This window comes from Mycteria americana, chromosome 2 (genome assembly GCF_035582795.1).
Source record: "Mycteria americana isolate JAX WOST 10 ecotype Jacksonville Zoo and Gardens chromosome 2, USCA_MyAme_1.0, whole genome shotgun sequence".
Lineage (NCBI taxonomy): Eukaryota > Metazoa > Chordata > Aves > Ciconiiformes > Ciconiidae > Mycteria > Mycteria americana.
In genome coordinates, this window is record NC_134366.1 from 122,574,257 (window position 1) to 122,596,660 (window position 22,404).

The 22,404-nt window shown below is 39.3% G+C and overlaps 1 protein-coding gene across 1 annotated transcript; it reads right to left on the minus strand.

The window, feature by feature from the left end:
• Positions 1–1,740: 1,740 nt before the first annotated feature.
• On the minus strand, positions 1,741–22,394 carry USP14 (ubiquitin specific peptidase 14). Its single transcript, XM_075494458.1, has 16 exons — positions 22,158–22,394; positions 19,423–19,568; positions 18,750–18,782; positions 16,772–16,876; positions 14,954–15,057; positions 12,782–12,840; positions 10,773–10,903; positions 10,386–10,466; positions 9,518–9,597; positions 7,863–7,977; positions 6,471–6,536; positions 6,046–6,138; positions 4,972–5,100; positions 3,809–3,869; positions 2,607–2,714; positions 1,741–2,484 (listed from the first exon to the last, which is right to left on the minus strand). The coding sequence occupies exons 1-16, from the start codon at positions 22,171–22,173 to the stop codon at positions 2,333–2,335; spliced, it is 1,479 nt and encodes a 492-aa protein (XP_075350573.1). The 5' UTR covers positions 22,174–22,394; the 3' UTR covers positions 1,741–2,332.
• Between the last annotated feature and the right edge of the window lie 10 nt (positions 22,395–22,404).

The window sequence follows — 22,404 nt, forward strand, 5'->3', positions numbered from 1 at the left end:
TGAAGGGGGTGGGGATGACCAAAGGCTCTTCTGAGGAGAGGGAGCATTGCTGCTCTTGGAAATGCAGCCTCCCATGGAGGAGTCAGAGCACTTACAGCATGGGTTAGCGTTTGCAGTTTCTGGGGGAAACACAGGGGAAAGTGAGAACCCTGTTCTGCAGCTGAAGTGAGTGAATGCGGCCTACCTGCCACCTCGATGCCGGGGAAGCTGGCCACAAGGGAAGGTGACTGAAGGAAGCTGTGTCCAGTGAGTTGTATTCTTGATGCTTCAGGCATGTGAACCACAATCTCACTGCTCGTGTTCAAGGCAAGAAGACTTCAGCACTGAGCTGTCCCTGCAATTTAGCTTTGATCCCTTTCAAAGCAGCAGAGCTGTCTTGTGTCACTTTATGCATGGAAGAGTCCTGATTTTTTTTCTGCATCATCTGACAAGTGTGACCTCATCAAAATGTGACAGCACTGCTCTGGCCCTTAAACAGGCTTGAAATTACTCATTGGGGGAGAGACCCTGACTGCAAGGATCCCTATCACTGATTCAAGCCCCCAGCCCTAAAGGGTGGGGTTTCACAGACCTAGAAAGCCCTCCCCTAGCAACAGAGATGGCAGGCTTAGATGCAGTGGTAACTGCTACTCCTCCTACAGCATTTTCAGTGTCCCAACTGTTTATTCAGTGTATCTTGTCCCAGTGAGACAATGTGGTACAGTTGTCAGATGTGATAAATCCACACATCTCAAACTGAGGAAAAAGCAAGAGCAGCAAAAAAATGGTGCAGAACGCTTTCTGGGAAGGAAAAATAGTTAACCTTTTGTGCTGTGACCAGTAATAAGAGAGTAATTATTTCATAATTTCACAGGTGGGTAGGGTCATGCAGTTCCTCAGAGCAGAAGGCTCTTTTCAGCTGCCAACAGCAGCTTCAAGAGAAGAAACATTGACCACAGGACCACAACTGGGAGGACATAGTTCCACAATGCAGCAACCAGGCACAGGCCCTTTCTCTCTCTTGTCCTTAACACGAGACAGAACAAGCCCTTAAAAAAAAAGGAGCCTGTACTATTCCTGTGGGGTACATGGGACCAGAGCCAGTACTGCATGGGGCTTCCTTAAGGGGTAGAACTTGCCCTTTAAGCATTGTCCAGCTTGTTTAAAAAATACCCTTAGGCCTTTGGTATGCTCCCGGGGGAAGCTGTGTGCTGAAGGAGGTAGTGCAACAACCACCAACACAAGCTGAAGGCAGAAAAACTACCTGGGAAGGTCAGAGCTGAAGCCAGTGTCCCCAAGGGAGGGTGAATGAGGGGTCCTTTCTGAGGAAGTGAGGCACAGTTAAACTCACCACACGGCCAATGTTAATGAAGACACAACTGAAGGTATTTCATATGAACATGGACTAGTCCCAGAAGGGACTGGGACACATGACAATTCAGATCCTCTACCCAGAGGTGGAGTTCTGTTGATGGGCTAGTGCTTTTCTGGCTGTAGCCAACACTGAAATACTTTTTTTTACTGCAGCTTCCCACTAGCAAACAGCTGCTGTACTCCTGTGGGGAAGGAAGAGAAGTTACCATAAGTATGCAAAGCCCAGTTTTGCAGCCACCATACTAGACTTACTTATCTACTGAGTAAAGAGTAACAGGACAGGAGAGAAATCCCTACAGCTTAAAAAAAGAAAGTGGCTTTATTACACAATGGCTTCGAGACATTCATTAGTGGTGGCCCAAGAAGTGAAAACAAACACATACTAACTACACTACCGAGACATGAATTTTTTTTAATGGAGACACATTGTTGATCACAATTTATTTTGAAGTCATGAGATGCCAGCAACAGAACAGACTGAGTCAGCAGGTCAGGCTGGACAAATACTTGATTGTAGCCATGGCTGTTGGCCATGGGCAGCAGCACTGAGTTACGCAACAAGGCAACAGTTTCTCTTCTACCTTCCTAACAAAACTGCCAGGTAAGGCAAAGGATGGACAGCTATTGAACTGTGGTATAAACCATGCAAGAGTAACAAATGTGAGAATAGGTGTGTAATAAATACTTGATGACATTGGAAATACATTGGGGGGGGGGGGGGGGACAGACACAGGCTTATTTAAAAAAAAATTATCTTCTGCAAGACATTAAAGCTATTTTAAGTATTGTCACCACCATAGTGGGCAGTCCAGTCCAGCAGTGACCAATTGGTACATGGATCAGTTTTGAAACAATATCCCTCTTCACATGAAAAGGTTTGAACAGAATTATTTATCCACTTGCTAAAGCTCTGGGGTTAAAGAAGTGATCAGTAATCAACATTTATTTCACACCTAGGCAGAATGACTAAAACTGAAGACTACTGTTCAGCTTCATCTTCAATTACTTCGATTCTGCGAGGCCCGTAGAGTAGAACATAAGCTATATGCCAGTCTCCACCCCCAGATAACCTCAGAATATCTTCAGGTGTAACAATGCTGACTTTGTCATCATCAAATTTAATCCATTCATCTGCAAGAAAAACAAGAGGATTATTCGTAGTTTAGGTACATAAAATCTAAGCATGCTTAAGAGCCCCTTAAATGAAAGAAGCTGTGAAAGATGGTTAACAGCACTATAATTTTTTTTTTTACCTTGTTTCCTTTTAACCCAAGACACATAATGGCCAGAGGAACTCGATCTGCCTTGATGTGTTAGCACTGCCTGCAGGTCATAATAGCCGCAATTATTAGAACCAATATCTGAAGGAAGAGGGAAAAAAAGTTACGTGAGTCTTACTTGAACAGTTTTAGTGTTTTTAACAGCACGCAGACCAAAGACGCATTAGCCATACTGCAGCACAGCAGCTGTGTAAAACCCCATTTACAGCACAGTTCTAAGTCACTGTGAACTAAAAGCAGCAGCTTTCAGCCAGAATAGCCCCTCAGGAAACTGGGAATGTTGTCCATTTTTGTGACAAAAATATGTGTCCTGGGTGTAATGCAAACGCAGTAAGCTTAAGGCATTAAAACAATGACGTATGGTCAGTAAACCTTCAGGGCGAGCCATGAAACTGCAAGGACTGACATCCTGAGCACGGGCTGTACAGTGACGCTGCTGAGAATACTCAGGTACACAATAGATCAACCCACTCCGCAGTTAGTTCAGTTACACTAGACAATTTTTCAGTGGAAAAAAACTGGCTAATTCCAAAAGTACCGAGACAGGTGTTACAGTCCCCAACACATCTTAACTGCATTTCTCAGCACTCCAGAATATCCTGTTTTCACTGTCCTCTCGAGCTAGTCAATACCCCCCCACATGCAGTGCATCGCATATAAGAAGAAGAAGAAGAAGAAGAAGAAGAAACCTCAGGAAGCAGTGAATGGCAACAGTTCGGATAAACAAGACCTCCAAAATAACTCCTGCACAGTGTCCTCAACACGAGGGTGAATGCTTAGGACATTGAAGCTCCAAGCCCCCCAAATTTAGGCAACGCTAGCATCACCACAGCAGTTTTAAAAGTCCAATTTAAGTTTTTGCTTTGATTTTAGCTTTCTTCCACCCACTGACAAGGAAGCATACAAAACAACTGCACATGACATGCAAATGTCTTTTGATGCACGTCTTCTATGTATCATCAACTTGTCAGATGGATGACAATTATGTCTTTGACTATCTCATCAGCATTTTGACTTGCCAAATCTTTCCATTCCTTAAATTTCTGTCAGTTTCTGAAGATTAATTTTCAAAGGCATTAAAAAGCAGGGTTCTCAAAATATTTCTACCATCAGGTCCACTTAAACATGAATAAATAGGAAGTTACTTGACAACAGATTTACTTCCCTGTACTCACCATCAGGAAAAGAAAACGGTTCATATTTAACTTCTTTCTGTGCACCATCACTTTTACTAGACTAAAGAACAGAATATGCTGAATTAATATGGAATGGTTTTGAGAAAGCTTTAGCACAATCATATCAAATACCAACTCTCCATTCATTTAAAGATTTAAACTCTCCTTTCTAAGCCTAAACATTTTTTGTTCAAATTGAAACAAGTTCCATTACCGTATTTCTAGCTGGACATCCAAAAGCCTAATCTAAACAAGATTGCTTTTTAAAACAAATATATAACCGTTTTAGCACATATTGCCTAGACTGTCTACCCACCAGATTCACAGGTTTGGAGCACAAAAACAATTCTGCAATTGAAGATTTTATTCCTTGTTAGGGACTTGCTAGCAGCAGAAGTGGCAACAAGAAAATACCAGAGACAGACTCTAAGTGCCAATACATTGTTTTAAACTAGCACTCTTTCCTTGCTAACTGTGTAAAAAGAGATGCAAGCCTTATGCAAATGTTTAAATGAAACTGCCAGGAGTTAGGCCAGGAAAAGAGTAGCAAACTTTTTTAAAGTTCACTAAAACACCAGAGTTTTAGCTCGTTTACTTTTTTCTTCATGAAAGAAAGGCAAGTCAGTTTTAGAGTATGTAGACAGGGTAGGAGATGAAACCTTTACCAAGTTTTTAGAGTACAGTCTTTTAGCTCACTAGTATGTATATTCTAAATTTTATCAGTCACACACGTAGTAGTCCCTTGTACAACCCTTTCCAGTTGGTGAGCAGGAAATAGCTGCCTATATGCCATTGAACAAGTGACCTGCCAGCAAGCAATAATGTTTGAAGAGAATAATTTTGTGTAATTCACAGAAAACCTTTAGCCGTAACACTGGTAACCAGAAGCACTACATTTTAATACATTTTGAAATAAAAATGTAAGCAACACGTTTGTCTACAGCATTTAACATTTCTTATCAAGCAGTCACACCAAAGCAGATATTGTATTTTCATGAAAATACACAAAAAAGATCTAGAGCTCAATACCAAGAAGTTTGAATGCTAAATAAGAAAACAACATATTTAAGGAAGTCAAGTTTTCTCTAGTCCTTATTGGTACCCCAATTTCAGATGTGTGACTTAGTTAATCAAAATGTCCATGAAATTGCCAGAAGACTTACATTCTTTGGCTGTTGATTTACTTTTTTGTCTTCTAGATCTTTGAATTTTGATCGATAAGAAACCATTTTTTCCTGAAGGTCTGGCGTACACAGCTCATACACATCCAACATAAGAGGAAATTTAACATCCTAGGAAGTAAAAAGCATAAAGATTATTAACATAATTTGGTACTCCACATTAAAGCATTCTCCCATGGGAAGACAACACTAAGTCCAATTAAATGTAACTCTCACACATTTATGATAACTTGATCACTGAAATGTTGCTGACAGGACTTACTTAAAGGGCTACAGTACTTTCACAAAAGAATGTCTGATTCAGTAAAAACCACAAACCATCATAAATTAGAACATTCAGTATAAATATTTAGATTCATTATTACCATACTTTCATACTACGGAAATACTTATGCAGGCCTAAGGAAAAGAAATGCATGTAGAATGACTGTACACTTGCAAAAATGTCAATTTGTGTTAACCAAACAAAATAGCTAACATGTGCCTTCAACCTTTATTCCCTTGCTTCTCTTGTAAGGAACAGGCAACACCTATCATGACGCTTCCTGGGCAGCCTAGGAGGTCTATCACCCAAGGCCAACAGAAAGCAAAACTGGAACATTCAGCTGTTTGTAGCTGGTTCTTGCATTTGTCAGTCAGAAAGCCACACAATGAAAGTAACTAGTAGAGGAAGCGTTTGTTCGCATAAACATTCTCATCAACTTTAGAACACTGTCCAGTGACTGAAAGCATGGCCCTCTCCTTAATTAAACATCCTCCTCTGAACCACTGGTGAAAAAGAGACCAAAAAACATCCTAACAGTATTGGAACATATTCGCTTCTGTCCCTTACCTCCTCTCCCAGTCTATTTTGGTAGCACAGTTTGCCACACAGCATCACAACTGGGAACAAAACTACTTTGTACTTAAGCAAAGCAACTGCACTGTTAATATTTTTAAATGCAATTTTAAAGCAAACAATTTAGTAAATAGCCTTCAAGTATTAGTCGTCTACCTATAATAAAAACTCATTGAAAAGCTTAAGAGGAATTAAACTTCAATATGCAGAAAACTTACCTTAAGAACTTTGGCATTCACAGATTCTTTCTCTTTGTAAAAAAATCTAACCATCTGAATAGTCAGGTATGCTGGCAAGCGACTAATTTTAGACTATAAAAAAAAATTTAGAAAAAGCTATTACTTTAGATATTCACAGATCTTTTATACCTTAAACATTGCTCATCCTAAATTACAGGCTATTCTGGGAACATATTTGTACACAAACACATAGAAATATAACAAGGCCTCCTATTTTGAAGCTCTGTATAGTACTGTATTCAAAGAAATAATTTTCAACTGGTCTTAAATTGCTTAATAGCGGATATTCAGATGCTTTATAAACATACATCACATGCTGTTGCAGCAAATAACATTGTGTTTTGGGACAGAAAATTGACAACAGTTGAATGAATCATAAAGAAAACAACAAAAGTACCACTCACAGATTTGATATAGAGTGCATTTCTCTGCAGTGTTGGAGAGAGTTTGGTGATTTCCTCTTGAAGACGCTGTTAAAAAAACCAAAAAGGTAGTAACACATACATTCATCATTAAACACAGCTTAAAGAAAAGCACAGCACGGATAAACAAACCATAAACTAAATCTTGTTCTGCCAATCTCTTCTGTTGCTATCAGCCATGACAACACACAGAATTTTGAAATTCCTTGGCAGAAAGACTATGCCCATTCATTTGTTCAGCTCCAGGCTCCTTCCTGAGCCCTGACAACACTGAGTTTCTCTCTGCAGAAAGTATTATTCTACAGGAGTAGAACTTGCAACTGAATTTGGTTACGAATTGTATCTGGGTGTGGTTACAAATGTGTCATGTCATGCTTGGAACACAACTAAAGAAAATAGGAAGTTTCTTGTGACAGGAATATTTGCATGTTTCTCAAGTCTCAGTCTCAAGCAGACAGAGCTGCATATAAGGAGACAGGTGGTGATACTCTGCTTCCAGGGACCTTTCCAAATTCAGGGAAAGCCTGGCCTGGTTATTAGTGTTACGACTCTCTTGCTACAGGCAATCCAGGATAGGAATTCTAGAAGAATTTTTTTGGCCTGAAAGTGAGGTTTCTTTTTTCATAATCTTTTAAATTTGTGAGCATTAACTATTTTATCTTACTTTTCCTTCTAAATTCTGTCAAAAAAGAAAAAGCAGATACAAAGATTATCTGAGAACCATGCAACTTGGTCCAGTCCTGTGCAAACCAGATCACTGCCTCCATCCCTGCTCTTCTACAAATACTCTGCAAGAGCAGGTACTACAAAGGTTTTGTAGTAGCTCCTCTCCTTGCTCCTTCAGATTCTCCAAAAAACCCTGAAAACTTATAAACATATACATAAAAAGCACAGACTACTTTAAGAAGTTCTACTTAGCAGTTTAAAGATGATGTTGTGTCATGGAAAATAACACCTCCTTCAAAATCAGAAAAATTTAATTTAAGTTTAATTGTTCCATCATCTGGTTTTTTTCTTAGCAACCAAAATGCCACCCTTTTTTAAAATTTGGACTTTTTGGGATCCATTTATACCGTGCTTAAATGATGATACTGCTCAGTCTGAAGTGAAAGCCAGCTGAACAAACAAGTACCAAACTGGCTTGCACTTCGTTACCTGCATGGGGAAGACCACGTCAGGGTCAAGAAAACCCTCTGTTGAACTCTGCTTTACATTAACATGCAATTCATTTTCACTGCCATCTTCCCATTAAACACCAAAAAAAAAAAATCTTGGAACTTTGTAAAGCTTTGGACAGCAGATGTCAATTCCAAGTCATAGATTAAAAACACAGGTCATTTAGAATTTTAATTAAATAAAGTTGTAATGGCTTACCAATTTTAGTCCTGTAAACAGATATTTCACTTCTTGATTGATAAAGCAGCTAAGCTGAAGCAGATTCTCCTTTCCTTTAGTTACTTCCTCTTCTTCAGCTTCTGTACATTTCATGCTTCACAAAATTAAGGAAAACCATCATGCACCAAGAGCTGAACTACTGCTCTAGTGAAAACAACATGCTGAACAGCACGGTAATTTAAGATAATCCTGTGCTTGTGCATCAATAGTACTTCTTGTAGTATAAAAAAAGAAGATTTGAAACAGCCCTTCCTTCTAACCAATCTGTTCCTTCGTGTCTAATGTCAAGTGATAGCTGAGGCAGACAGCATATCAAAAAAAGTAAAATAAGTTTTTAATCACCATTTAAGCTTGTGAGGCCTGCTTTGTTCTTTCTTCTTCCCCCCTCCCCCCCCACAACTCCCAGGATACAGATCATACTAACTGGCTGCCAATACCAAGTTATAAAGACCTCCTGCAACATTATGCTCCACTGTTGTTTACAATTAATAAAGTTCTTCTATTCCTGCTGCTGGCCAGACTTCCCGTTTTTTTCAACAATGCACAGCCTCCTTCCTTTCCCTGCCTTGCATCTGTCCTCTGCACTGAAATGAAGTCGATTTCTTCATTATTTTCTACACATTCTTCTAATCATTCTGTCCAACCTCCTCTTTTTCATACTTCTACCCCAATCCTTTTCTCTCATCCACTTCTTTCTAACTAGATATTTTTCTGACTGCTCTGAATGCATCTATTCTACAAATGCTGTCATAATCACACTTTGAAGGCTTGCAACACAAATTTTCTATCAAGTCTCTTCCTCCTGCCACTGGCCTATGCATCATTCCTCTTAGCTACTCAGTCTGCTCCTCCCAACTATTTCAGGGATAACAAACATCACAATACACGGAGAGAGATGCATGACTCTTACTTTAAAAAAGGCCTTTACTCTTCATTAGTACCAAGCTATGGAGATAGTATCTCATCTAAGGGGATGCTTCCTTATTTCAGATGAGCAAAATGCACAGTATAATTCTTTCTAAAAGTGGTGGTCAGTTTCATGACGGCCAGGATTTTGGGGTGGAGAAGTGGGAAGAGAGTAATACTTGGCATGAGATGTGCACCCCATGTAGTTATATGCTTTTTCTTCTTGCTATAGCAAAGCTACTAGAAAGCTGCCAGCTGCATTAGCTTCTTGCTCATCTAACAGTGTGCATCTAACTTATTTCTTAAGAAATCAATCAAGGTATCTTTTGTGCACATTTAGTATGCCAAGTATATCAGCAACACTCCCTTACAAGCCAAAAAAGGCTATTTAGGCTAATAATTATTTTTATTTGGATAAAACATGTCAGCATCCTTGAAGTAGATAACTGGCAATCTTCTCTGGGGAGGAAATCTGGTATTTAAATTCAGTAGTTTTTTCCTGTAAATTTCTATTACCATTCTTCCTCCCCACACGATCTTCTCTCTCAAAGTATATCCAATCTTAACTTTAACTTCTGTGTACTGCTGCAATACATCATTCCCTCTCTTCCTCAACACACACCTTTATTTTCTATACTATTCTGAACACTGCTTGTCATCCCTGCACTCAGCTGCTAAAGTGTGAAATTATTATCATTCTTTATGTCTTGCCTTAGTCTTTAGGATACGCTGTTTCAAATTCAATGCTGAAGAACTGATCAATTAAACTCTTCTTTTTAGAAGATGCTGCTGTAGCTCCAGAGTCTGTCTGTAAAACAAATTCTCTTATGATGTAACTTTAAATAGCATGTAAAGACAGTCGTCTTTACAAACAAAATAACCCCATTTATTTAAATTCTGTAAAGCCTATTCCTTCACCTTTCTATATGTGCATTTTCTCCTAGACAGTCAATCTCCTTACACAGTATAAAAGTTTCAAAACAAATCCACTTATAGCATGCTGTTAAAGCCACCTCAAAGCATACCAGCAAGCAAGATTTCAATCAAAAAGTCACACCTCCCTGCCCCCCAACTTAAATCTGTCTTAAATTTTAGAGTAGTCTCTCAGATTTTTGCCACTGCCAAGACTCTCCAGAAAACAGTTTACAGAGAAGGAAAAGAGTCAGTCTAGTAAAGTCTTGGGAAAAACTTTAAGTAATTTCTTATCAGGTTGATTAAGCTAGTTGTCTGTTTGAAATAGCATTCTTGTAGCCAAGAATGTTGTAGCACACTTTTTTCAGAAAAAAAGTTCTTATGTGCTAACTTCACAGGTTATCAGGGCCAGCTGCTGCATACTCACAGTCCATACCACCACCCTGGTCCAACACATGCCTTACAAAGCCCAAAGGGAAAGTATTCCTGTAGTACACTTCATAGCATACACACCACTGACATGACATAGGTAGCATTATGCTAATCAGATGCATCAGAAAGCGATTTCACTTACTGGACTACAGACAAAGAACTCACAAAACAGATAATCCTTAGCAAAAAATATGTAAATCACAAGTACAATATTATAAATCCTAACTCTAGTTAGAGTAAGACTACAATTACCTCCATAACCGTATCACCTTCTATGCCTTCCAGCTTCTGCTGTAGTACCCTCATCATCTGCACCCAGCACTCATTGGCATCCTAGGAAGGGAACAGAACATTAAATCTGACTAGTAGCGTTATGATTTAGTAATATTAAACCCGTCAATCTTTACGCTAATAAAACCAAATGTAAGGATTCCTTAACTGACAATTTCTCCCTATTCCACCATACATTTTCATAGCTAGCACTTGATATTACATTCAACTCTTCTACATGATACAAAAGAAAACACTTTACTGGGATAAATTATTTTCACAGGAGAAGGAAAGTTTTAAAATATTCTTGTTCTCAGCTTCCAACATACTATAGAATTTTGAAACAATAAGCTACTAAGTGGTATTTACCTGTTGAAGGTACTGGCCTTGATCACCTTTCTCTGCAAACTGTGGGAAGGCCATATGTAAAAACTGCAGGAGAATGATAGGTGGGATACTGGAGGAAGTTTTATCCATGGAATCAAACAAGTCTCTAAGAGCTTGAAGAAAAAGTAAGTGAATGCTTTGAGAAGTGGAAAAACAATTCAAACATGGCAGGAAGTTTAAAAATAATAGTAAAACAGCAGCAACATTTAAAAAGTGATCATTTAACAGTGTCCAATTTGATCTTTCTGAAGCAGGACCAAATTTTCCAGGTGGCATAACAGGTGCACCTAAGATCTCATTTGTGAACATGACTTCGCAAGCGTAAAGATTACAATTCTGAGAGTTTGGCACATAGTGCCTTGTCTTTCCTGGCTGCTAACAGAAAAAAAAAAAAACCCAAAACATTTTTGAGCAGTTAAGATTTCATTTGAAACACATCTGAGGAACAATGTTTTCACAAGAGGACTACACCTATAGAAACCAGAAGGCATTCTCAATCTATCCTCTATAGCAGGTTAAGTTTCACCAACTACTAGGAAAAAACTTCCATTTTTCCCAACTAAAATACCTAGAAAATACTCATGCTTAATTTAAGACCCAGGAAAACAAGTATGTATATGCATATGTGCAGATAGTTCATAACTATGTGCAAGTCAATGAATGCTACTGATTGCATGACAATACACATGGCTTTCTTTTTTGCCCCAGACACACTAGTACTTATGTCTTATCTACCCAGGTTACAGCATTTTAAAACCACAAATCACTTGAGAGAGACCTGTTAATCCTCACAACAACCCTGTGAGGTAGGCAACAGTCTGCATGGTCACTAATTTACAAGTGGAGAGACTAACGAATGATAGTCTTGAATAAGTGCATAAGATTACAAGGAACCACGGTCAGTTGCTTCCTCTCTTTATGAAATATCTCCACTGACCTTGACAAAAGGGACAACTGATATGACACAGCAATTTAAAAAAATGCCATAAGTGTCATGCAGGAGTTCTTGACCAGCTCAGCACCAAAGAATTAACTACAAATTACTTAAACTATTAAGATTCCTAAAAAGCAGAGCTGTCACCTTAAAAAGAAAACAAGGGACACAAAGTAAAGGCAGTGAAAAGGGGAGGGGCAGGCATGGTTGTATAGAGTAACCATTAAACTTACCACCCCAAAATTCGATCAGCAGGCATACCCACAAACTGGACCTTTCCTTCCTTATATTGTTTTGTTTTTCCTTAAATGGACTGGTAGAAATCCCAGTGTCCTGGCCCAGCATCTTAGTGGGGCAATGAAATAGAGTAAAAAAAGAAAAAGTGGACAAGTAGTACCCTTGTTCAAGTGTAAGGGGTCTAACTAGAATTCTAGTTAGAACTGGGGAGATATGGGGCCATCGTGAGCACCCAGATCACCATAACAAAGAGGAACTTTCCTTTTGAAGACATTACTTTCTATTTCAGTTATGAAATCTGGATCTTTAGGGTAAAGGCTAAGACCACTGATAAAGCATCAGCAACCACCTTAACAATAATGCTCAGCCAATAAATCGTATTAAAAAAATATCAATGAAATAGATTTCTTGGAGTATGGCATTAACTTACCATGAAGTGAAACAAAGAACTGTACACTAAAGTATTTCTACATAAAATTACCAAATCAACAGATGGATGGAGTCTGTTTTAGGAAGTTCCAATTACTTTATGCCTACATGGAAAACAGTTAAGAGATACCAATGATTTCTATCTAAGCCTAGATCACACTTGAATACATTTTTCCTAGCGTGCAGCTAGCTAATATGCAGAGATGTATGCTTTGCAGCTATGGTCAGATATTAAAGACAGAGCAAAATGAATCCTCCAGTGCTAGCAGATCTGAAAGTCCTAAGGCATACACGCTAAAGAAAAATACGCAGCGCTCTAACTGCAATTTTTATCTGCAGTTAGGAAATCACATTCTAGCCTAAAACCCTGTGTTCTACTCTAAACACCAACCTGCAGTAATGTATTGAGCAGAGGCCATTTCTCCTGAAGCTCTTAAGGCACCACCATACCTAAAAGAGAAGAAAAATAATTTGTATGCAATGAAACACAATCAAGAAGAGCAGTCAGGTTTTTAAATCATAAAGCAGGCAGCAGCTAGATTTATTTAAATGTATCAAAATAAATCAATCATCAAAACAGAAGTAACTGAAGATAAGATTTACTCACACTCAGCTCAAAGTCTCAGCTGTTTTGCAAGCACTTCATGGAAGCAAAGGAAAACTGGCATCCTTGAGACAATAAATAAATGCAGACTGAGAAGTCTGGATACATCACTGCTGCCTCCCTAATCCCTTTGCCTCAAAGACTCAATCTATCTTTAAAGAAACTGAGAAAAAGTCTGAATAGAAGCTACCCCTTTTCTGAAACATTTGCCACAGCTTCTTCAGATACATGGAAAAAAACACCTTCAAGGATAGATGGCAGATAAAATCCACAGAGATGGAGGGCAGGCCTGCTTCCTCCCTCCACAGCAGAAGCAAAGCAGTGAGAGGTGAGACATTTTTCTTAGGGAGATATTTTGTATACTGAAAAAGTATGGGAGTCCACCCATATTACCAGAACTTACCACTCTTCCTTGAATGATTTCTTAATTTACCAGCTGCATGAGGAACAGACAGCCTCCTCAAAGCATATAAGCCTTCAAGCAAAAGGAGGGTCTCATGCATTCTTTAATCTCAGACTGAACTTTAAAAATTGTGTCCATTGCTAGATGATGAGCAGGAAACTTTCCCCCTGACATGCTACAAAACAGGGAGTACCCTTGCAGAGATCAACAGAGCAGCTGGTGAGAAATGAAGCCGTAATAGTAAGCTTTCCCATGTGAGTCCTTTCACCTCTCTCCCACTGCCATATACCCTTCCATGCTGTCATCAAGAAGGAAAGGCCAAATAAAGCCTAAGTCTTCAGGGGAAAACAGAGTGGCTGCCTGTGAATCTGACATCCCACAGACAATAAGGCCACATCTTGTATTACAGTCTGCCAGTTTTATAGGGTATATTTTGACATTTGGTATGTTAAATTTGTCAAATAGTAGTGTAGTATATATTTATTCAGTGTAGTAACTCAGAGTCCTTTACATGGAAGTAAACAGACTTTCCTAAAATGACAACACTGAAAAACAAGAAAAAGCTTTAAAACAGAGTTTCTGTACTTCAGAAATAGTTCTCCGTGCTAAATAATTAAGGTTCACCTGCTAACAGAATGAAGAAAGATTTATAAGTACTTAAATAACTAGTGTTTACAGTAATCTAGAATATCCAGTTGGGTACCAAGGTATCAAGAAAGCAGTGTATTTCAAAGGAATTAAGTTAACCCTAAAATGGCAACGCTCTACCTAATCCTCACACTTTTTAAATACTGATGATTTTCTCATTACAATTCACCTGGAGGACAAATTCAGGCTCACATGGCCATGTATTCTTTTTTCCTCCCATTTTCATAATTTTCAAGTTTCTCGTAGATTCCTCAGAAAAAAACATGGCCATTTTCACATTTCCGTCCAGAATAACAAAAAAAAATTTCAGAAAAGTTGTTCTACAATCAGAATGAATGAAACAAATTCCATAAGGAAGTCCATTCTGCTCCCTACACATCCACATGTCAGTAACTCCAGCTTATTCCAGTTTGCCACCACAGTAACACCCATGATCCTATCTCAGAGCTTCCTGCTGTACCTCCAAGTACCAAATGTCAGTAACATCAGAATTTCATACCTGAAAACACATTGTGCAATAAAGCCATTGAAAAAAAAATATTCCTCAAAGGAACAGGACTCCTGTACGATTCTTTTATTTAGCACCAGAAAATAGGGTGAGGAGTTCAGTAGCTTGTTTAAGCATTTTAAACAAGTCTTGATAGGAACTATTTTTTAGCTAGGCAAAATACCTTCTCTCCACTAAAAGCCAGTTCCAACAAATACAGTCTTAAATTCTTTAAAAAGTACAGACTAACACAGCCATAGGATAAACTTTAATCGATCATTATGTTAATCTTGAATAGATTTAAAGAATAACAGATTGTTATTATAATCCATACCAGTATTAAGAAGACCATTCCACAAAATATTTATTTCATAAGCTAAAGAAAACATTTTAGTCATGGTATTTTTGTACTGAATCCTACCTTTTAAGGGCCTCTTTCACTTCTGGCACTGAGCGGATGCACTGAACCGTAGCATTCATGTAGCAAGTGTTGCCAAGGTTTGTCAATCCACATGGTAATTCCATCTACCAAAAAATTTATAAGGGTGCTTGAAGGTCTGAGAGAGATGTGCAACCATTTTTGTATAAATGCTATAATTTGACATCATCTTCTAAGAAAAGGAATGATCAGAGATGCATAAAGCCTGGAATATTCCATCAAGCTTTATGAAGTTTTCCAGATCTATTTTCTGATTCTATTAATCATTTCATCATTCGGTGCTTTCAGAGGACATTCAGGAATGCTTTGGGTTTTTTCTGTGCATGTTTAGGTTAATGAACATATTCTTCAAGCAGGCAGTCATTCAGAAAGTTCAATTATAATCTCACTCAAGTTTTGACCTTAAAATTCTATTTCCATGAAATTTCCACATGAATACATTTGTACAAAACACTGATGTTTTAATTAAAATCAGTTTTCAGTAAAACTCTGAATGTGATGAAGTTCATAGTTAGAAACAAAAGCATTATTTAAACTCCTCTCCAGAAGTCTGCAACAGATCATTAATTTGATCCTTTCAGACAACTTGTGAATTTCTAAAGTTTTGACAAATGTGAAGCCCAACTAATAATTAAATGAACCAGTTTCAGAACAACTATAAATCACAACATAATAGCATTTTTCTTCTTCTTTTTTTTTTTAATCCTGCATATTTGAGTAGTTGTCAGGGAAAAGCACGTAGTTTAATGAAACTGAAATAACACTGCATACCAGTACCACTTAATTATCTTAGGAAGAGATAATTAATTTAGCCGTGTATTCCATTTTTAATGAATACATGCAGTACAGACACTTTAATTTTGATGTATAACAAAATTTGAATCAGACATGCAATGTGACCAACTTTTTCAAAATGTTATCTGACACTGAATCATCTTGTTTGCTTCTCAGTTATCTCCAAGTGTGTGCATAGGGTTAGTCTCAAAAATACATAAATATCCTTCACCTGCTGGTGCCGTGGAAAGCATTAAATACTGAAGCACAAAACCAGTCCTAAACTACAGATCCATTTTCATATAGACATGCATAAAAGTATTCCCGTTCTGCATGCACAGTTGACAACAGTCATGCAACTGTTTTAAGTATGACAAAGAGCTCCTAGTTCAAATAACTGATGAGAAAATTAAGCCTTTCAAATTGTAAAAAAGGAAACAACTCAAACAGAAGTTACTTCATTAAAAAAAAAAAAAAAAAAAGGATTAATTATGCTCTTCCAGACTTTAGTCTCATAAAGGAAAACACATAATCTGTTCCACTAATGTCAAACTTATTTTCATTTTTCAGAAAGAAAAGTTTATCTAATACTACTAACAAGGACAAACAAAACCCCAAACACACCCCACCCCAAACAAACCCTAGTTTCCCTTCACAGATATGAAGGAGGCAGGAAACAATTTTGCACATCTAAGAGCCCTTATTCAGGCAAAGTTCAGGACACTAATACAGCAAGGGCAATACAACTTTGTCTTTAAAAACATCAGCAATGCCATTTTTAGAAAATTTACTAAGCTGCCTGCTTAAAGAAAAAACAGCACTAATTATATAACTTTTAAATTAACTTCCAGACTTGTCATCACTGCTACCAGTTGGGTCATCAACATAAATTTGCGTTTCTTTGAGAAGCTATAAATGCTAAACAGACATTACAGTTTCAAAATCCACTTTTAAGCAACTGCAAGTATTTTAAAAGTTGCCATTATTCAAAGGTTTACAAGAAACCAGAGTTTGAAATATGCTTACAGCTGAAGCCAACTGCTCCTCTGTCATGTCTTCTACAAAGACGGGTCGAGCAATTGGCTCTTCTGGAAGCGCATCTGCGGAACCCATCATTAATAAGGTCATCCCCTTGAAATACAGTAAAAATAGCAATAAATATTTAAGGGCAGTAATTTCTGCTTAAAAAAAAAAAAAAAAAAAAAACAGCATTAAGCTCTTGACGTATTTCAGCTATTTCCCCCAAAATAAACACAATCTTTCTCTTAGTTTACAGAACTGATACTGCACTGTTGTTTCTTAAGGGTATACCTTAACTTTATGTACTTATTGAGAACAATTCCACAGCATTATCCATGCTAGATGTTTCCACCGAGCCTGCTGAGCTTGCCAGCAGCTGACAATGCCAGATTCCAGTCAGGACTATATTTAACATTCATGGAATACCCCAATGTGAAGTGTTCAGAAAAGCTCCCTTCCTGATGGACCACTAGGGATCAAGCATCTTCAGTGCAAATATTTCTCTTTCCCTTAAGTCTTAGAAAATACCTTGGAACCAAGGATAACTGAGCAGCTAAATTCCGATTTGAAAGAAGCTGCAACATTTGAGCTTCTCAATCGACAGAGTCTCAAGTTCTCGAATACGGATCTCTCTAAACAACAACAAAAACATCTTTATCCTAGAATCCAGGGAAACACTTCAGACAGATGTGGGTAATAATGAGGACCACAGCTCTGAGTTGTTTTTTTCACCTGAAAAGCAAGCGGGAAAGGGAAGTGCCATTCTTTGGTCTGGCAAGTTCTGAGGACATTAAACTAACTGAAAAGTGAAAAATAACCAAAATGGCCCCGTCAGTTTAAGTATGAGGACCAACATTCGGGGGGGGGGGGAGCAATCAAGTTACCATGCTTGCTGGACTAGCATAAGGAAAAGGAGTTTTTCAGCATTCAACAGGAATACATCTACACAATAAGATCTATCAAAGGGGGTGAAAATGGCTATCTGGGGCCTTCAAAAATACAGTGCTAAGGAAAAGGATGGACAACAGAACGGAAAGAAACCGCTTTGACAGAGTAAGCAAATCCCTAGAACTTGTGTATAACATTATTAAAATTAATAAAGGCAGCTATTAGTGTAACAGGATGCAGAAAAGGACAAGAATATTATGTACTGGGGTTTTTGCTGAATGACTTTGCTACAATAGGTGCAGCTACAGGCTGCTAATAGATGCTTGTGAACTAGTTACAAGGGTAAGAGTAATGCTACCTAATTCAATCTGCTCAGTGAAGAACTGGAGTAAAACCTGTACCAAACAGATGTTACAAGATACCTACAGAAATGAAAATGACCAAAAAAACCCCCCAAAATCTTTGGGATTCCCTGTTCCAATATTATATAGGTAAGAAACACAAATACATTCACTTTTTGTTTTCTTTTTGAACTAGTTAAAGGTATGAATAACCATTACTAATGGCTTTGTTTTTAAACAGCAGATATTTAGTACAGGAGAACAAATTTCAGCAGGTAGATAAACAAGGAAATAGGCAGAGCTGTAACTTCAGCATCTGTAATGCAATGATTTTCTGTGCTAGGGACATACAAGCACAACGGACCGCACAGTGCCCACGTTCACAAGCTCTCTCTAAATAACATCGCTTATTATTATGGTCACAGCTGGACAACACAGAAGGACCACTGGTCTGATCCAGAACATTTCTTGTAAGAAAGAAAGAAATCTATGCTCCCAAGTACTTCAGGAAGATGGTGTAATTTCCCTACTGATGCCAAAAAAGGTTTTCTACAAATCAAGGGTGAGAACTTTGTAAGAATGCTTAGGTATGACAACTATGAAATTATTTTTCATCAAGGTCTGATTTTTAAGAAAGAGCTACCCATTCAAACAGAAACAGCAAGAACTTTAAATCTTTAATCTTTGGCATTTAAAACTTTAAATGCCAAAATAAAAATCAAACTAGTAAAATTTAGTTATTCCTCAGAACTTACATTCTTTATTTTTAGGTTCCCCCAGTCATCATCCTGTATGTGAAATGAAATAAAAGACAAGTTAATTATCTTGCAGCAAAAGACAAGCAAGTATTTTCATTAATATTAATCACATATTTCTAAATATACAATTGTGTTTCATCCAAGATTCCACAATATTAACTATTTACACATCATCAAGTCTTGTCTGACTAAAACAAAAAGCAGCCAAGTCGTCTTTTCAATAAGGTTCTTGATCTGTTGTTCAACACTGCTACAAAAAGTAAACAACTTTTTGTAGGAAAGTTGTCTATATCGCATTACACCGATAAGTCTCCAGCAAAGAAGTGCCAGAGGAACTTTTCTTAAACAAGCTAAAAGCAAAAAGTTACATTCAGATTCTGAACATCAAAAAAGAACAGAAAAAAAAGCACCAAGCAGAGTAGTGTTTTGTATAAAGGAGTGAAGAAGTGTTTTAAAACAGCAGCGTACCTCCCAACCATTTAGCAACAAACTTTTGCCAGTATTTTCTAGTAGCAGGCAATGGATCATACAGAATTATTTCTGAAAAGTGTAGTCAGTTTAATACATACAATGAAAGATCTTCTGGAGGAACGCTCAGAAATATGGTCATTGCTCATTATGTTATAATGTAATAAAGTTAGAAATAAGATAAAAAACCACGGATTTCTACCTTCAGAGTTCCTCCTTTAACCATAACCTTCTGTCTAGCTGGCTGAACTCCAGTCAGTGCAAACAACTGGGCTTTGAAGACCATTGGAGGTTCATCAGTGTTAAGCTCCACGCCATCGAATTTCTCTTTTCCCCATTTCACGTTAACTGAAAACAAAACGTTTTGAAACTAGATTATTTCCTAATATACAAGAATGTAATTACCAATATGAACCCAGTATTTCAAATTCCAGCCTTTATACCATCTCAAAACATTCCATTTTTAACTCTAAAACTTGTCAATAATCAAGCTAAGGGACACTTTTTCTACAAGGTGTCTCAGCCATCAGAACATACTATTTCCAACAAGTCTAAAAATATTCTACAAAACAACTGTAAGCAACATATATACCGAGAAACTTTGCAAGTAATAAGTGTGCGTAACAGTATCAGAAATTCTTTCGGCAAGTCTTCACAAAAGCAGCTCAAAAGCAACTCTCCCAATCTCTTGGCACTGTTCATTGCAAACAAATTTCTGAAGGAAGTTCAGACATGTGATTCCAGTCCAGTTTTCCATAGCATTTCCGTTCTCCTTCAATGGCAAACAATACCATGTTCTTTAAACGCAAAGCTACTGTTTGATAGCCGTAGTTTTGGCTACCAGTATCGCTCACATGGAACTATGTGAGGAGGTAAGTGTGCATCAAGATAAACCCCATAAAACAGCACGCCTCCGGCTTCCTTTCAATGGAAGGTTAACCTCGCAGCGCCATTTACACCACCATCGCTGCTACCCTCCTCAGTTTTGACAGTGTTCACACAAACAACATACCTGCATGCAAATACGGACAACAGTCTAGCACAGGTTGCAGCTCCAGAAGTCCTGACCCCAGTAAAGGTGCAGGACTGGAATTAAGTGAAGTGAAATTTGGTCACGCAAAGTGTAGCACTCAACGCTGGAAACGGGATCACCAGCAGGGACATTAGGCAGAACGACACAGAGGCACCTTCAATTCACTTTGGTAAAGCTAGTACCAACCAAGAACAGACAAAAATGCCTGGAACAGTGTGTTTCCAAAGAATGGTTACACATCTTTGATCACTTCCAATCACTATCACAGGTACACAAGACTACTTTAGCAAGCTGCAGTTTTGCTGAAAATCTGCAAAATATAGCACACAGTAACATCCTATGCGCACAGGAAGTGGTTGAAATACCATGCTTTAAGAAAGCCATATCCTTCCTTCCACCTGTGCTTCGGTTTTAAGTAAATATACTATGGCAACTCTAGGTTGCTGTGATTTAAAAAAAACTTCCAAGAAGGTTAAGATTTCAGATGTACACAGTGCTTGTGATGGGTAATAAGGAAGAATAACTTAGTCTAAATTGGCCTATGAAGCAACTCAAATGACTGGCTTTTCAGTATTTCTAGCAGAAAGTACCTTCTGATTTGCACAACCTTCTGATTTTTTTAAAAAAATGCATTTATTATTTTGCATATTTAAGACCTACCAAGCACAAGTCTTTTCCCATTTTCCAGGAAGACAACCCACTCAGTCACTGAATAAGTCAGCTGCACACAGTCTTTTAAGTTTTGCATTTTTTAACAGTCATGCATCTACCGCTAAATACGCAGAAGAGTTAGCAATTATTAATCTGTAGTGCCACTGGTTTTGACAGCTCAGCACTCAAGAGGAAGAAACAGAAAAGTATGAATGTCTTGTCTTCAGAGATTGCAATTGAAATTTCCACCAAAAGTTTCCAAACCAAAGGAGAAAATTGTTAATTTGAAAACAATGGAAACCAAGAAAAAAGGACATATTTGCCCCACTGAATAGAAAACACAGCTTATACAGATGTGCTAGAGTTCAGGAGAAGTCCTGTTATACTGACATCCGGATCCCAGTTTGCCAACCACAATTAAAATAGCAGAGAAACAGCAACACAACTGTGTACTGAGGCCACCTATAATCGGTTCCTCAGTACTAAAAAGCCCCAAGAGGCCAGACCTGTGAAACATAAACAAGGCAGTAACTGGTCCTAGAAGTCTCACTAGAGGTTCTGCTCTTGCAGTCTTCACTAGAAACTTTCCTTCACGGCAAGGAGGCGAGAAGGCTGTGATGCAATTCAAGAAAATTTTAACTCCTCTGGTTTTAAGTAAGAAATAGTGGATTTAAAAGAGCAGAGGCAAATACATCTAAATAAATTTGGAGGCACGGATGCAGAATTATGGCTCGCTTGACAGACAGTAGCACTCATCTTAGTACAAAACAAACGAACAAAAAAAACCAGCCACGATCGCACACGATACGCCTATGACACCCGTTCGCACGACCGAGCCTTGCCGAAAAGGCCCTCCCGGCCATCAACAGCGCTCGCCCCTCGCCCCAGCCGGGCCAGGCCAACGCTTCCTCCTCAGGCGGCCAGGCCGCCTCCCGGGCCGGGCCGGGCCGGGCCGCACGTCCCGGGCAGCTCCCGGTGCCGTCCTCGGCGGGGCTCGGCGGACACGTGCCGAGCGGCGGCGGCAGGACGGCGGGGCGGCCGGAGGAGCCTGCCGCTGCCCCTCGGGAGGCGCCGCCCGCCTCCCCCCGCGCGGCGGCGGGAAGGGCCTGGCTCGGGGCGGCGGAGCCGCCGAGGAGGACCCGTCGCTGAGGCAATAGCACCCGCCGCCGCAGGCGCTGCCCCCCCACCCCACGCTGCGGACGGCCGCGGGCCGGGCCGGGCCGAGCCGGGCGCGGGCGGCGGCGCCGGCTCACCTGAGAAGAGCGGCATGGCGGAGGGGGCGGGCGGCGCGCCGTGTCCTGAGAGGGCGCGGTGGCGGCGGGCAAGCGAAAGGGCGGCAGGGAGCGGCGTTAGCGAGGTGGGAGCGGGCGGGCGATGGCGGCGGCTGCGGCGCGTCCCTCCCTCTCTCGGGGTCTCATTCAAACCGGCCCCTCAGGATGACGCTGCAAGCGGGGCCCGCTCTCCGGAAGCGGGGTGGGCTGCGCGCGCAGCGCCGGAAGG